A 16,387-nucleotide genomic window follows, 5' to 3' on the forward strand; every position below is an offset into this window, starting at 1 on the left:
GGACCGCTCATTCTCCCCCCTCATCCTGGGCCCTCGCACCTCTGCACCTTGGCTCAGTTTTTCCCTTCACCTGGAATGTCCGTCCTCTCTGGTCTTCCTGTTTGCTGCCCTCTAATAGATTTCTCTCCAGGTTATATGCATCCTCCTAGGCCGAGCTCATATCTAACATGTGTGAAAAGACTATCTTTTGAATCAGTGGGAAAAAAGTGTTTTTTCCTGCCCCGTATACCCAGTACAGGTAGTTTGCAGATGACTGTGTAGTTTGTTTTGCACAGTTATCTATCATTCTGTGGCCACAGTGCAGTCTCGGTGAAACCTTGCCAGTTTGAGAGCATGAGAGGCAGCAACAATGAGATCATACTGGCATTATCAGTTACTGATTGCAGTTATGGCAGATTACTTAAACCGAGCCTTCGTTTTCTCATACGCAAAAGGGACTTGGCAAGACGAAGTGGGAGAATGTCTATGATGCTGAGGAATGGCTCTACTAAGGTAGGTGCCTAATAAGTAGAGGTTCCTTCCCTTCTCTTTGTTTCAAATGGTGTAAAAGGAACCTTGTTTTGAAAGGTACCTTGCTAATCTCACCAAGTCTGGTCAAAGGACATTGATTGCTACATATTTGTCATTAAGTTTGGTAACACTTGACCTGTTTTTCTGAATTGCTTTAAGCCGGTGGGATTGATGTTACCTGTGATTATAGTTCAAGAAAGACTGATAGCCTGAGAAGCAGAGATGTGGCTCAGTGTTAAGTGTCCTGTGAACCAGGAGGTCAAGGTTTGATTCCAGGTCAGGGCACATGCCTGAGTTTCAGGCTTGACCCCCAGTGGGGGAGGTGCAGGAGGCAGCTGATCACTGATTTTTCTCTCATCATTGATATTTCTAGCTCTCTGTCCCTCTTCCTTCCTCTCTGAAATAATAATAAAAAAATTATATATATGTGGATGAAAGGGGCCACATGCTGATCTGACAAGCTCAGGGAAGGTCTGCATGATGGTCTTGCAAACTCAGAGACCTAAGTTAACCACGAAGGATGGTCTGAAATTAAACTTTAACTAAAAGCAGTTATGGTGGATAGTCACCTCCTGGGCCCATATTTTCCTTGACAGGGTCAACCTTTTCCTTCACTGAACCTATCTGTCTTTTTGCATCCATGATAACATATCCCTGAAATATCTAGGTAACTTGTAACTTCCCCTTTTCAGGACCCCTTGGGGCACAACCCTATGTGCCTGGGCGCCAGGACAGATACCACATATTCCTTCATTGTTATCATGTTAATTGTTCCTGTACCCACCTAAGTGTGTGTCTATCATTTTACTTTTTATCCAATCCCAGAGGTTTCCCCTGCTTTTCTTTCTCCTGCCTGTCTAATCTATCATCAGTGGATTTCATGTAACTCACCTATGTCCCCTCCTTTGATTGCAATGTATAAAAATAGATGAAAAAAACAACAACGCCATTCTCTGGAGCATTACCCCAATCTGTTAAGATTTTGCTTCCTGGCAATTGTGGACAGTTTGGCTCAAATAAACTCACAAAAATTCTTCACAGGTTTGAATGTTTTTACATTAATATCCTATATAATAAAAGCCTAATATGCAAATTGTCCCCTCAACCGGGAGTTCAACCACTTGCTATGACGTGGGCTGACCACCAGGGGGCGGCTCGGAACATGGCGGGCGTTGGCGATGTGCTGTGACCTCTCATTGGCCACCTGGGGGCGCGGGTGACGGGGACAGAGGTGTGGTGAGAATTCGGGGTATCCGCCAAACTTGCTCTCATTCCCCCTGCTACACTCCCCTGGGATGCTATGGCATGTGCTCTGGGGAAGCCCCCGTGCTCAGGTGCTGGGCGCCCACGAGGAGCCCGCCCTGCACCTGTGCGGCCTCTTCCAGGTGAGCTGGGCCGCAGCCCCTGGGACCGCAGTGGCTGGTCAGATTCCCCGTGGGTTCATGCAGGAACCAGTCTGGCCGGGAGAGAGCGCACTGCCCACCTGGCTTCTGTGCAGCGCCACTGGGCAGCCCAGAGGCCCACGCTACGCCCCAGCCCGCTCACCGCATCTCTGCGTGGGGACTCAGGCGCTGTGACTCAGGCGGAGGAGGGTGCCTGGGGCCCAGGTGCTGCCCAGGGCCCAGAGGTCAGCTGGGACCTGCCCTTCCACGCCAGACACTCTCGCTTTGATCGCAGACCAAGCCTATGAACCACATTTGTGCATGAATTTTGTGCACCGGGCCTTTAGTGTGTGTGTGTGTGTGTGTGTGTGTGTGTGTGTATCGAAAAAAATGTCGGCCATGGTGTATTTAATAAATCTTTGCTCGGTGTGCAGAGCTTCCCTAAGAGGAGGGGTTTCCTGATCTCTGAGTGCACACACCCTCTTTTTGCCTTGTGGCCTCCTCAGAAGGAGAAGCCAGATCTCCAGGGATGCTCACTGCTGGGGAAGCAATGGGAGGAGCTTCTTGTTTGAATATCTTGTTCACAGCACAGATTTTATTTGAAGTTCTTCTCTTCAGCAAAAAGAGTGGAGTGGAAACTGGTTCAGTAGTCCTGCCCTTGGGGTGGACGGTCACAAGAGTCATAGCCTTTATTCTGGATTCTGAAGTGACAGTTGTTTTAAATGTATCTTAGTGCTGGGAAATCGGGAGCTGTTTCCGTGAACCAGGGCTGTATTCGACACCTTTGCTGTGTCATTAAAAAAAAAAGATTAAAATGCGGTAATGTTTTAAATGAACCACTTCAAGAAACCCTGTAACTCCTGACTAATTAGTGTAACAAATAGCAGTTGTTACCAGTTTTAACTATTTTGTTCTACTTTTTGAAGCACTTTATAGAAGGTAAAGGTACTTATGGAAATGACACACTTAGTGGAAACACAGACACCTGAATGGCTCCCAGGGCGCTGACACATACACAGATTGTGCCCATTTTTGTATGGAGGTTTTGTGCCGGCCGATTGCATTTACTTCTGCACTAGACTTGTCTTAATCAGGATGAACCGGGAAGTGGCTCTGTGTGCTTCCGCCCTTACTTCCCCTGGTGTCTCGAAGGGAATTACCCGAGGTTCTCCCTGAGGAGATCCTGGGAGGCTTCTGGTAATAGTGTGTGGGAGATCTCTTCTGACCCTCCTCGCTGCTTTCTCAGTCCTGTGAAAAGCAGGACTTAACAGAGGTTGGAAGGGAGCCCACCCACCTCCATAGCCTGAGGCCAACAGAGGTTGGCTAAGGAGTCACTTTAGGCTTAAACTCTGACTTTATTATTGAGGCTCTTAAACATGGGAGTGTGGTGAGGGAGGACCAAAAGGGCAGAGAGTGGTAAAATAAGTCTTAATTTCTGGGAGAAGAGATGGTGCTGTTAAATTTCCTTCCCCTAGGAACTCTAGGAAGGGTGAGGGCTCTGGAAATCTAGGGGGAACTTTTAGGTATAGACTCTTGAGCGGTCATACCTTTTTTTGTTTGTTTGCTTTGTAGTTTGGGAGGCAATACTGTGGTAGGCAGTTAGACCAACATGGACAGAACAAGGACGACGGGCCAGGTACAAAAGGTCACCAGGGCGGAAAGCCCCAGGTGCCTAGCAAAGGATCAAACTGGGAAAACAAGGAACTCATGCCCCCCCAGGGTAATCTTTCCTCCCCAGGCAGATTGCTAGTCATGCCAGTTAGACCCCCTTAGAAGGGGAACCGACAAGGGGCTGGAGAATGGCCCTTAAGCATTAAGCCCCCAGGACAGTGAGATTCTGACCCACATCAAATACATCTAGGACTCAGTTGTGTTTCAGCTTCAGGCCCAGAAAAGCAGCAAAACCGGACAAGTGACACCTCAGCTGACCTCAGGACCAGGACTGGATAATGAACCCCTGCTCTGGCGCCAACCAATCTGCCAACCAGTCATCGGAGACCATGACCCTAAAAGGACATACCTGGAAAGCTGATGAATATTTTATTGAGATCCTCCCCTGAGCCCTTCCCTAAAATTTCCTTTAAAGGCCCCTAGGACAGAGGACCCAGCATGCTTTCCTCAGGAGAGGAGCATGCCCTTGCCTTTCCCAATCCGCCCCCTGCTAACCCCCAGGCACATTTCCTTTACCATTCTCTTTTCTAAGCTCCAAGAGCCCTTCTTTTGCCTCTGTATCTTGTTTCTTGAGTCCTTCTACCGCTCACTTCTACTTCTGTGACCTTTAAAATAAACTTTCTCTTATAGTTTGAGTCTTGGCTCTGAATTCTTTCTTAGCCAGAACTCAGATACCAAAATTGCTGAAACAAGATTGGGTCTGACTCCACCAGTATAACACCTGGTGCTGTTCTTGCCGCCAACAATACTGTGTTCAGCTCTAAATTTGGGTTTTGTAACCATTAAGAAGCAAATTTTCTTTTTCATTTTGGAATTTGTTTCTTGCAGTAATAATCATTTGTTCTTCATGCAGAATGTTATAAGCTTACCTATATAGAACTCTGAATATAGTAAATGCTCCATAAGAGATAGCTGATATTAATAACAGTATAATTTTAATGAGAATGTGTTATTATTATTATTATTATTATTATTATTATACTAGAGGCCTGGTGCACGGATTCGTGCACAGGTGGGGTCCCTTGGCCTGGCCTGCACCCTCTCACAATCCGGGACCCCTCAGGGGATGTCGGAGAGCCAGTTTCGGCCTGATCCCTGCAGGCCAGGCTGAGGGACTCTCCAGTGCACGAATCCGTGCACCAGGCCTCTAGTATGCATATAAGATCTTTGGTTAATCTCTTCCCGTCCTTTCCCCTGCCCCATTCCCTCTGAGATTCATCAGTCTGTTCCATGTTTCCATGCCTGCTCGTTGAGCATCTGTCCCCTGGTGGTCAGTGTGCATCATAGCTACTGGTTGAATGGTGGAATGGTCGCTTAGGCTTTTATAAATATAGATTTTTAGAATGGTTACAGCAGACTCAGTGCTCTTTTTCTTTTGAAAATTACTGTCACAGTTAACTTTGGAAAGCCAAGAAGGTCATTGAAGAACTCCTAGCCACCCCCAAACTTAGAGAAAGTAAATTAGGACATTTTCTTCATCTTGAAGGATTGTGATTATTTATGGTGAAGGAATGAGCAGAAGTCATCATGCAGTTTGATCATTAGCATCTGTTTTATTTAGAGAATGTTGACATCATACACTAGGAATTTGTAAAACTTGTGTGTGTGTGGGTTCCACGCCCCCCTCCCATGTGTCAGGATAGCAACCATGTGCTGTACAGATCTCATCCTTTACATTTACTACTTGTATTGTCAGAATTGTGTCAAGTAAAATCTCACTCTTGGCTAGCATGTATTTGGAATTGCCCTTTGGTATAATAAGGAAATAGGAATATTAATTGCCACTTAATGCCTACTTTGTACTTATTTAATTTTCATAGCAACTTTGCAAAGTTGGAAACAGATTCTGAGGAGTGAAGTAATTCGCTCAAAGTCTTGTGACAGAGTAAAAGGTAACAGCACCCAGGTTGGAACTAAGAATTCCAAAGCCCATTTTCTCTTTCCTACTTAAGTCGTTGAATGTATACATTTTCCCATATTTCTTTTTTATTTATTTATTTTTATTTTTTTAAATATATGTGTATTGATTTCAGAGAGGAAGGAAGAGGGAGAGAGAGCTAGAAATATCAATGATAAGAGAGAATCATTGATCGGCTGCCTCCTGCACGCCCCCCACTGGGGATCGAGCCCGAAACCTGGGCATGTGCCCTTGACCGGAATCGAACCTGGGACCCTTCAGTCCGCAAGCTGACGCTCTATCCACCGAGCCAAACCAGGTAGGGCCATATTTCTTTTTATGATGCCTTGTCCTCACTCTAAAGAAATGGGTTATCTTTAGAAGTCGGGGATGTTGAGGTGGAGCTTGGGACTTGGGGTGGAGGCATCCCTGTTGCTGGCCAGGCAAGGGGCCAGGTCATGGGGTGATTATGGGTAGGAGTCAGCAGGTGGGAGCTATGGTCTGGTAGGTGGCTGACATTAATGACAAGCCAGCAGAGTCCTCTTTTTTGGATCCTCACCCGAATTTTCCATAGATTTTTAGAGAGAGTGGAAGAAACAGGGAAGCCAGGCCCGGACCAGGGAGGAACCTGCAACTGAGGCACGTGCCCTTTGCTGGAATCGAACCCGGGACCCTTTGGTCTGCAGGCGGACGCTCTATCCACTGAGCCAAATCGGCTGGGGCCAGCTGAGTCCTCTTGATCAGTGACTGTTTCCCCAGGGATAGGAGCACAGCCCCCCTCAGGCTTCATGAAGGGTGGAGCATCCTTCAAGCATCACAAAAGAAGGATGCTTCTCTCCTTGGCTCACAGCAGGCAGCCTTATTGTATCACTCAGGTTCTCTCTCATCCCATAGAGTCTCAGCTCTTAAGAGGCTTGGATCTGGATTTTGGAAAGCAAGGGGAGCATCTTACCTCAGTTAAGGTTGGCCTTCCCTGGTCCAGGGCCTGCACATCCTTCTAAAATCTCTTAAACTCCCTGCTGCTTCCACGAAAGAAAGAAAAAAAATAGCTACACCTGTAGGTTTATTTTCTTGTTTCTTCAATGACATTCCTTTATCTTTTAGTCGTAAAAGAGCAATCAGCTAACCACTAATCCATTTAAATAGGGCTAATAAAGGTGTGTGTGTCCGAGAGAGAAGTCCTTTTTAGTAGGGAGCTCCAGGTCCATGCTCTCATCCTTGGTGACCCTGGCAGTGAGAATTTGCGTCCAGAGGCATCCCAGCGGTGGGGTTGCTCCTGTGTTCCCTTTATGCCTATTTGCCGAAGGAGTTAACAGTGACCCTTTGAACCGTGAAGCATCCGTTTTTGGTATGAGTGTCTAAATTGGGAGTGAAATGATTGGCTCTTGACCTGAGTTGCAGGTCCATTCTCTTCCAGAGAGTAAGGATGAAGGAGAATCCCATCCCAAGAAGGCAGAAGAGAGGGCGGGAGGCCGGGGGTGGGGAAATAGCATGGTGGGTTTGTGAAGCGCTGGCAGCTTTGAAGCTCAGGCCGAAGCCTTTCACTTCATTGTGTTCTCACAAATATGCTTCCAATAAAAACAATTTGAAAGGCAAAATATAAAATTCTTCCATTTGGGAGCACCTTGCTGAGATCTAGGGTAGTTGTTTAAATTGTGCTGTGATTAGAACCAGACCCTGAGAATGTGTAATATGTTGTCAGACCAGATGGTCACATGATGTTCTGTGTCCTGGTGAGTTTGAATTAAGGACCTCCCGCCCCTCTCACAAATGGGTTGGCGGGGACCCTGGCTGGGAAAAGGTCTGTTTGGGGGCCAAAGTGGCATTCAACTGATTTGATCTCTGCAAGAGTTTACTCTAGCAATCTTATCAGTATTTGTTGCTTTTTTACTTTTAATTAGGTTTTTTAGGCATGTGCTTTGTGGTTTATTCATTAAGTTATTTTTTTATTATCATTTTTTTAATGACGAATGAGAACTATACCAAAATGGTTGCTGTGAAGGCCTAAATGATGTTCTTATGCTGTGGCTTTTCTTCAGATGACCAACTTAACCATGTGAAAATGCTTCAGCAGGTTGGCTGCCCCATTGTACTTGGTAATGTCTTGATTTATCGTCCCCCCCTCCTGGGTATGCTGTCTTCTCGCTAAGTCTCAGTGCTGCCGAGGACAGTCTGTGCACCTCAGAGGTAGAAATCATGAAGTCCCTTATTTCTCTTAGGAGGGAAGGTGCTTGGTTGTTAACATATAGAGACGAAATTAGAGTGTAAGGCAGGACATTTTAGGGAAACAAGGAAATGAGATGAGCTTGTCTTTCTACCCGTTGACCTTGCTGAGGCTTTTCACTGATCTTGGAATTTGTTCACCAGTGTCTCGGTGAAAGGAAGGCAATGTATGGAGTTCTACCACTGAACTCTGGTCCCGGGGGCATGCTTTCACCCTTGATCTGTAAATCGGAGTGTGGTATGAACCTCTGTTTAGAACAGGGGTGGGCGAACTTTTTGACTCGAGGGCCATAATGGGTTCTTAAACTGGACCGGAGGGCCGGAACAAAAGCATGGATGGAGTGTTTGTGTGAACTAATATAAATTCAAAGTAAACATCATTACATAAAAGGGGATGGTCTTTTTTTTTTTTTTTAGTTTTATTCATTTCAAACGGGCCGGATCCGGCCCGTGGGCCGTAGTTTGCCCACGGCTGGTTTAGAACCTACCTTAGCTCACCTGTGTGATGCTTCCTTATTACAGGATCTCTGCTGTTGCTACTCGTGTCTTTACTTTCTCCCTGAGAATCTTACACCTCAGTAGTTCTGTGATTTTAAGATACCTCTTAATTTGGTAGAGTCAGGGCAGGTAGTAAGTAGTTTGCCTATTTGTTCATTAACTCATTCAACAAACTTTAGGCATCAGTGTATCACTTTTTAATTATCAGTCTCCTTTGCTAATTATCTTTTGACTTTCATGCTGTTGACCTTACATATGCCTCTCCTTCTTTAGGACTTTGGTGACCTTTTTCTTTTTTTAGCAGTTTATTGTCTGTCTGATTTAATATTATTGCTTTGAGGCCTGGGGACTTCTTACTCAGAGGTGTTTTTCATTGACCTGGATAAATTTACAAGCAAGTTACCATAAATCACTAACTTTTGACATCCCCTCAGTTCCCATTTCTGTATTAAATATTCAGCGTGGTCTAATTAAACACATTAAGTAGTAATACAGAAGGAAACGGTTTCTATTTCAGAGTGCATTTAATTCCTCTCAACAATAGGTAGAGATAAGCTTTGTTGCTTCTGGAGAAGAGAGGACTCTCCTGGACACAATTTGCTGTTCTTTCTTCCTGACTCTTCCTCATTCTTTACCATTTGTCCAAGAAGCTTGAGGGAAGATGGGTTAAAAGAAAAAGGTCGTGTAGAGGGCTGGTTCCCAGGTATTTTATGAAAAAGTGTGGCTTGTCTTAGGGTTTAGGCCTTTCTGAGAAAGAGGAATGCGTTTATCATGGCTTTGTAGGTGACACTAGGTCATGCCTTACAAGGTCTGAGTTACAAGCTGTGGTCCCTAAGGTCTGTGCTGTTGCTAGGCTCCCATGAAGTTGTAGTTGGACAGACCACACTGTGGTGGAAAATGATTTTGTGTTATCTCTATTGGATGAGTCGCTTGCCTATGTTTCTACCTAGACAGATACTTTTCATAATGACAGGCACTGCCCAGGGCCTTGTTTTAGTAGTAGGCCTTTGATAAATGGTTAAATTTAATTGCTTGCTGACTTGTTGAACACTGAAGTGTGATTACTTTAAGCCTAGTACATTGGAGCTAAAAACTGCTATTAAGTCACAAAATAGAAAATTCTTTTATTTCTTTTAAAAAATATGTGAAGTATAAAACCCAGTTACAAAATAAGCCTAATGGAGGAAGAGTGTGACTTAGGGGAAATCTGGGTGTCCTGTTATTACTGCCTTCAGTAGCAGAGAGGCTCAGTTCATGCTAGTGTTTGACTTTGAACTCCATGCATAATGTCTGGGAATCGACTGGCAACCTCCTGGTGCGTGGGCCATCGCTCAACCCACTGAGACACACCAGCCGGGCTGTACCTGCCTACTTTTATTTACAGAATTCATGACTGTTTTTTTTTTAAAAACAAAAATAACCACTTTAGTCTTCACTAAAAAACAATTATTAAAAAGTTTTGGAAAACTTTTTTAATTGAACCTGTCAAATGGTGATTTACAGGGCAGGACGCACTATGCTGAATAGGTTTCTCTTAAACATAGGCACAGAGATATCGTTGAGGAATGAGTTGGAAAACTCCTTGCAGCCATTACACTTTCCCGGGGAATGAGTAGAAGCAGTGTTGAGTAGGAAGCAGTGTTGCTCCCTGCTTGGAGGATTTGCCTTCCTGAGCCGACTCCTGGGCCTGTTGAAAACCCAGCTGCTCTCCTGATGGCCACTCGCCCCTGGCGCTCCTGCTCTTCTGATAGGTGTGGAGAGTGCTGTCTGTCAGGAAGTGCCAGCTTTGTGTTCTGGGTGGGCCATGGGCGATTCCAGTAATCACCAACGCAATTAAACCAGTTTCCTCCCAAACAAATATTGTTGTAATTAAGAGATCACTTAATCTTTAATCTTAAAAGAAGTGTTTTCATTTATTGTGTATTCATTACATTTGCCTTTTGAGCTAGGTATCACCATTCTGGTAAACCTTGAGATCCATGATTTCCACAATAAGTTTTATAGATCCAAGAGCTATTTAAAACCTCCACCTACACACCTTATTGAAGACACTCAAGATCATGGTCTCGTGTTTTTAAACTAAGACATTCTCAACCTTTCCTTCAAAGTCATTCCTGGAGTTTACCATCAAGGAGTTCTTCCTCATATTTGCTTGAATGCCTGTAACTTCGCACATCTTCTTTAAAATTGTTTTGTCCTTTTGTTATTGGAAAGTTTTATTATCCTTCTGATAATTAAGTTAATATTTTAAGAGTTAGGAAGCCTCTGCTTTATTATCTTTTCTTAGATGACAAAGATTCATAAAGATTCTAGTGGCATTTATTTTGCTCTCCCTGATGATACCATTTAGAGCTGAAAAGCCATAATTGAGGTTAGCTCTCACAGAGGAGGAAAATGCTTGTGTACTAAAGATCAGTTAAAACGATTGAAGGTAAGTGATCAAAGAAGTGTTATCTTCACCTCTCTTCTGTCTGAATTAGAAGGTATCTGTAATAACGGCTGAGTAATTCAAGTGCCCAGTGTCATCACAGGTGGGTGTTGTTTTTTTAAATTGCTGATGTTCTAATGCCATTGCAGCACCTTCTGATTGATAGCTAGTGTACAAGTCTTCAAGACAACGCAAGTTAGTGTCCCTTTTGAACTAAAGTGCCATTAGAACCAGTGAACCATATATTGAACATTACCGAGGAAGTCACATTTGTGGATGTCTGTGCCTGTCTACTTTAAAAATAAATGTTTTTATTCATTTTAGAGAGAGATGAAGGGAGAGGAAGAGAGAGATAGAAGCATCAATGAGAAAGAAATATCAATCGGCTGCCTCCAGCACGTCCCATACTAGGGATTGAACCCACAACCCGGGCATGTGCCCTGACTGGGAATCAACTGGCAACCTCCTGGTGTATGGGCCACACCACTGAGCCACACCAGCCAGGCTGTACCTATCTACTTTTATTTACAGAGCTCATGACTATTTTTTTAAACAAAAATAACCACTTTAGTCTTCATTAAAAAACAGTGATTAAAAATAGCAAGTTAGTGTGGCCAGTAGTATACGGCAGTAAATACTAAAGAAACTTTTTATTGATTTACAAAAAATAGTAAAGAAAAGTATTTTACTTTACTTCTTATACTATTCCCCAATTCCAACTGCACTGGGAGGTGGTATGAATGAAGAGAGCATTTTGTCTTTCCCAAAAGAGGCTACCAGGATATGAAGGAGATACTTACCTTGTCTTAAGACACTTTGGTCTTTAACTCTGAATTCTTACATACCTCTTGGAAATTAGAACTGATTTATATCCTCATTTGTGATGCCACATTATAATGAGGAAGGTAATTGTTCAGCTAACGTATGAAAACATGTGACTTCAAGGAGACAAAGGCAGATAGGATGTTGACAACTTTCACAACCTGGTTTGAGAGGGTTGTTACTGTCCTTTCTTGTCTAAGCTGAGTTATGAATGAATATGGTAGCAGTGGTAACCACACCCTTTTTGTGTTTTATTTCTTCAAGTACCATCTGTTCTGGCAGCTTTACCTAAAGCACAGATTCCCAAACTTGGAACCTGAATTACAGCACTACGTCTTCATGAATTGTTCCCAGAGGCGGAAGTCAGTGTCTAAACTTGATTCAGCCACTCATGTCTTTTGGGCACCAACCATGTGTTAGCTCTTGTTTCAATGTACCCATGATAGACAGCATTGTCTGTTGATTTTCCCAAAAATCTTTCCTAATTAGTTAGGTCAAAGAGATTCTTTGAGTTTGAAGGTGAAAGTGAACATTTTCTACATTATTAACCAGTTATATTTTTCTTCTGCTTAAGAAAAAGAAAATCTCCATCACCTATTTATTTATTGGGCCTCATTGTTTGTCTTACGCATAGCCTTTTGTATAATAGGTCAGAGGTCAGCTAACCTTCTTATCGAAGTGGCAGGTAGTAAATACTTTAGGCTTTGTGGTCCAGGTAGTTTCTGTCCCAAGTACTCAGCCCTGCTACTGTAGAGTCCAAGTGGCCTCAACAGTAGGCAGACTAGTGAGCATGGCTGTTCTCCATATGGACACTGAAATGTGAATTTCAGATGGTTTTTACATACCCTTGAAATAATCTTCCTTTTCATTTTTCAACCATTTAAAAATGTAAAAACCACTATTAACTCATGGGCTGTGCAAAAATGGGCAGAGGGCTGGATTTGGCCCATGGACCATAGTTTGTTAACCCTTGTAATAGATGATATCTCATTTAATTTTTTACTGTTTTTTCCCACTTCCCTCTTTAGATCAGCATTTTAGACCATAGAAGTTAAACTTTTTTTACATCATCAAAGAAATTTAATTTTCTGGCCCAGCCGCTGTGGCTCGATGGTTGAGCATAGACCCATGAACCAGGAGGTCACAATTTGATTATGGGTAGGGCACATGCCTGGGTTGCAGGCTCGATCCACAGTAGGGGGCATGCAGGAATAGCCGATGGATGATTCTCTCTCATCATTGTTTCTATCTCACCCTTTCCCTTCCTTTCTCTGAAATTAATAAAAACATATTAAAAAATAAATTTCTGATTAGTTTTGCCATTATTTTGAAAGTGAGATTGTTCTTGCTAAAGATTGAACCCCAAAATACACATGATATAATTCTGGTGTTAGAAAATTATTTTTTAAAGGATTAACTTTAATTCATTTGGAATTTATTTTGATGTTTAGTGGGATTGGCGATCTAAATTTATTAATTTGTTTTCATGTAGCAAACCAATTGTGGATCATTTTAAAATTCCATAGTATTGAGATCCAAGCTGTGTCTTGGGTGCTTTTGATCTCAGTCTTGCATCATTATAATGCCCCCACTTTTCACTTATGGGCAAGAAGCATGGGTCCAACAAGTGATGCAAATTCCACTTAGTTCTTGGCTTCTCTCTTTCTGTTTGAGCTTTATTGGGTAGTCAGTTGGAACCCCTGTAGACAAACTAGATACATGTGGAAATAGTTCCCTAAAAAGAAAGCTTATTTTATCGACATACATATTTTTCATGAGGAATGACGACCTGATCTCCACACTAAGAAACAAATGTGCAGGTAATAGTTTATATAACATTATCTTTTGGCTTTTGCTTTTGGAAAATATTGTTGTCTGTCTGTCTATCTATCTATCTATCTATCTATCTATCTATCTATCTATCTATCTTGCCTGTAAGGTTTGGCAAGAATTTTCTTTTGTTTCATCATTATAGGTGTGCTAAAGTGACTCAGAATATAATTTGAGGATACACAAAAACCTGTCTACTGAAAATTATAAATCTTAAATTTGCAGGAATGGTTTTCTTACTCTTGAGACTTACAAACCTGTCTGCTCCCAATTCAGTTGACTATGAAGAATAGACACACTGCTTTTATTTTCTGGGAGCACCAAAGAGTATTCCTCCTGAACCACAGTGCTGTTAGTGTCAGTGACGGATTTTCCTTAAGTTATTTTTTTGCGCGGAGCTGTACTTTTTACAAACTCTGCTAAGATTCCTTTCTAATTCTTTGGTTTGCAGAAGAAAATTTCTGCTGCAGAGTCCTTCCTCTGATCAGCTGGCATTTGCAGTTAGAATGTTCTTTCAGACTTTTCTATTTTCCCACTGGATTGCCATGTACTGTGTGAAATGAGGTGGCAAACTTCACACAGGAGTTAAAGAGACGAGTAGTGCTGGGGATACAGGTGATGGAAAGTACAACTTGCCCACAAGTTTTAGATGAGAGCTTGAACGAAATGTCTTAATCCAAAGAGGAACAACTTCAGTCCAAGGTGCTTTTTGGTTGAAATGAGATTCATTGCTTGATTATGCCCCAGATGGGCTGTGAGCTTCGCTTAGGAAACTGGTTCCAATTTTGTGTCTTTACAGTGGTCTTCAGCTACCATCTGGACTAATCTCTTAAAATTAAAGTGGAATTAGATGTGATTGTTTGACTTGAAATTTGAAGCCTGTGTTTGTGTTTAGCAAGACTACCAGGATATACTTAGAAGTTGTGTTCAGCATCCCCCACCCTATATGTATTTGAAGAAAAATTAAAAAAATCAATAGACCCACATAAAATGAGAGGCCAGTGTGGAAATGGCCTTGAATTCCTGTTTGTAAGCCAAATTTATTTTTATAAGCCTTTAACGGAAGACAGCTTGTTCTTCTTTGGATAATTGGCCCAGGCTTTGTCCTCCTCTTTCAAATAGGCTTTGACCAAAAAGACCCAACTGTGAGATGAATAGGAAAAATGAATTTGGGAAGTAAAAGAAAAAAAAAAGTTTGTTTTTCTTAATATGAAAGCAAAATAGTTATATGGAATCTTTTAAAAAAATTACTTTTATAAGCTGCTGTCTCTTGACAGAGTCAGAAAGTCAGTGCTTAAATTAAGCACATTCGTCACTGCAGAAATGAATGGGATTCTGAAGTCTTTAATGTGGGTCTATAAATACAAGCCTTGTTTAGTCCTGGCATTTCTGCAAAAATGAACTCCTGTGCCCCCATCTCTCCCTCTCTCTCATTTCTTAGTGTCGTAGATCTAGACTTAAGCATTTGCACAGCCATCATAAGTATTTCCACATTGGAAACCTAGAGGAACTTGGCTGGATATCCTTCTGATTTTCATGGGAGGGAGTTATTTTTCCCCTTTCTGCTTTAGAAGTCAGATACTATATACTCGCAATTTGGACTGAACTGGCTTGAAAAGTCAAACAGGAATGAGTCCAGCTACTAAATTTAGAGAACTGATTCATAATTTCTTGATTTTAATACAGTGGGCAGGGTTGTCATTGACCATTGCTGCTTAACTCTCTGTGACTCTGGTAATTCAGTTCATTTAACCAAGGGCCCACTGGTCCTGGCATAGATGGTTCCTGCGGTGGACCAGTTTCCCGGCCTGTGCAAGTATTTCAGATGTCAGACATGGTCTTTTTCTCTTCCACCCCAATTAACTACTATATTGTGTTTTGTTTTGTTTTTAAACTCAGTCTTTATGCTCCTGTCTCATTGACATTTTCCAAGCCCCTTTTCAAGTATAGGTAAAGTGAGATTTAAAATAAGTGGGAAATTACACTTTGCATAGATGTTCTTTTGTCTTACATTCTCCTCATGTGACATTCCCACTTGCCATTGGGAAGAACAGTTATTCAAAGAGCATTTAAAAATGTGCGGCCCCCTGTACCACTTCCCAGACCATTATTTCTAAAGCTCTCTAAAAGCCTGTCTCATTTCAGGACTCATAAGACCACGGAGGTGAAAAGCTTTTGGCACATTGTTCAGTATTCCACGAATTTGTAGACTAAATACATTATTCTTCCTGTGGTGCATCCAAAAGATATCGTCATCTTTTAAAATTGCAATTAGCACTATTGTAAAATTGGCTGATGGAAGGTGATATATTAAAGTTGTGTGTGTTTTGGATTTAGCGTTGCTTTACTTAAGGATGTTAGAGGTGACCTAATCCTGCTTCACCTGGGTATACAGGAAGGAAAATTGAAACTTTTTTTTAAAATTAATAAATTACAAATGGAAGAACTTGGTAACTGGGTTTGAACAGTTTTTTAAAAATCACAAGGATTTAGCGGCTTTACTTAAGGATGTTAGAGGTGACCTAATCCTGCTTCACCTGGGTATACAGGAAGGAAAATTGAAACTTTTTTTAAAATTAATAAATTACAAATGGAAGAACTTGGTAACTGGGTTTGAACAGTTTTTTAAAAATCACAAGCACAGATGGTTCACCTGGATAATTTGGAAGAAAACCAGATGAGCAGTATGTAGGGGGAGATTTAGGGAAGTTATCTGGATAATTCAGCTTCTTTGTCTTTAACTATTGGAGCCCAGTTGGGTTTTTGGATGTCAGAATTACCTGCTGGAATAGTACTTGAACTTTCCAGGAAAAAAACAAACATTAAAAGCGACGTTGAATTTCTTAGTACCATATAAGAAAATAAGTAAACTGAGACGTCAAACACTTCCAGGCTGGGAACCTCAGGGAGTTTCCTGGCCAGGACAGGCAGCTTGTTGTTCCTCTTCTCTCCCTTCCCTCCTCTTTTCTCCCTCTCTTCCTCCTGGTAGTCCTTCCATCCATCAGGATAAGGTCTGCGGAGAAAAGTGGCCACAATACAACATCTGTAAACATTTCCTTTCCTTGTCACAGTTCCCTGAGAGCTGGCGTTGGTGAAAAGCCTGCCTGTTTGTCCTTTGGCCTGGGA

At 42.3% G+C, this 16,387-nt stretch overlaps 1 protein-coding gene across 1 annotated transcript in view; it reads left to right on the top strand.

Annotated features, from left to right (window-relative positions):
• Positions 1–206: 206 nt before the first annotated feature.
• FMNL2 (formin-like 2) overlaps positions 207–16,387 on the top strand; it is a 264,681-nt gene continuing 248,500 nt past the window's right edge. The window contains exon 1 of the mRNA XM_014534048.1: positions 207–492. Within this exon, the coding sequence (XP_014389534.1) occupies positions 334–492 (159 nt within the window). The 5' untranslated portion in view covers positions 207–333. The remainder of the gene's footprint in view (positions 493–16,387) is intronic.

The sequence above is a fragment of the Myotis brandtii genome, unplaced genomic scaffold (genome assembly GCF_000412655.1).
Source record: "Myotis brandtii unplaced genomic scaffold, ASM41265v1 scaffold125, whole genome shotgun sequence".
Lineage (NCBI taxonomy): Eukaryota > Metazoa > Chordata > Mammalia > Chiroptera > Vespertilionidae > Myotis > Myotis brandtii.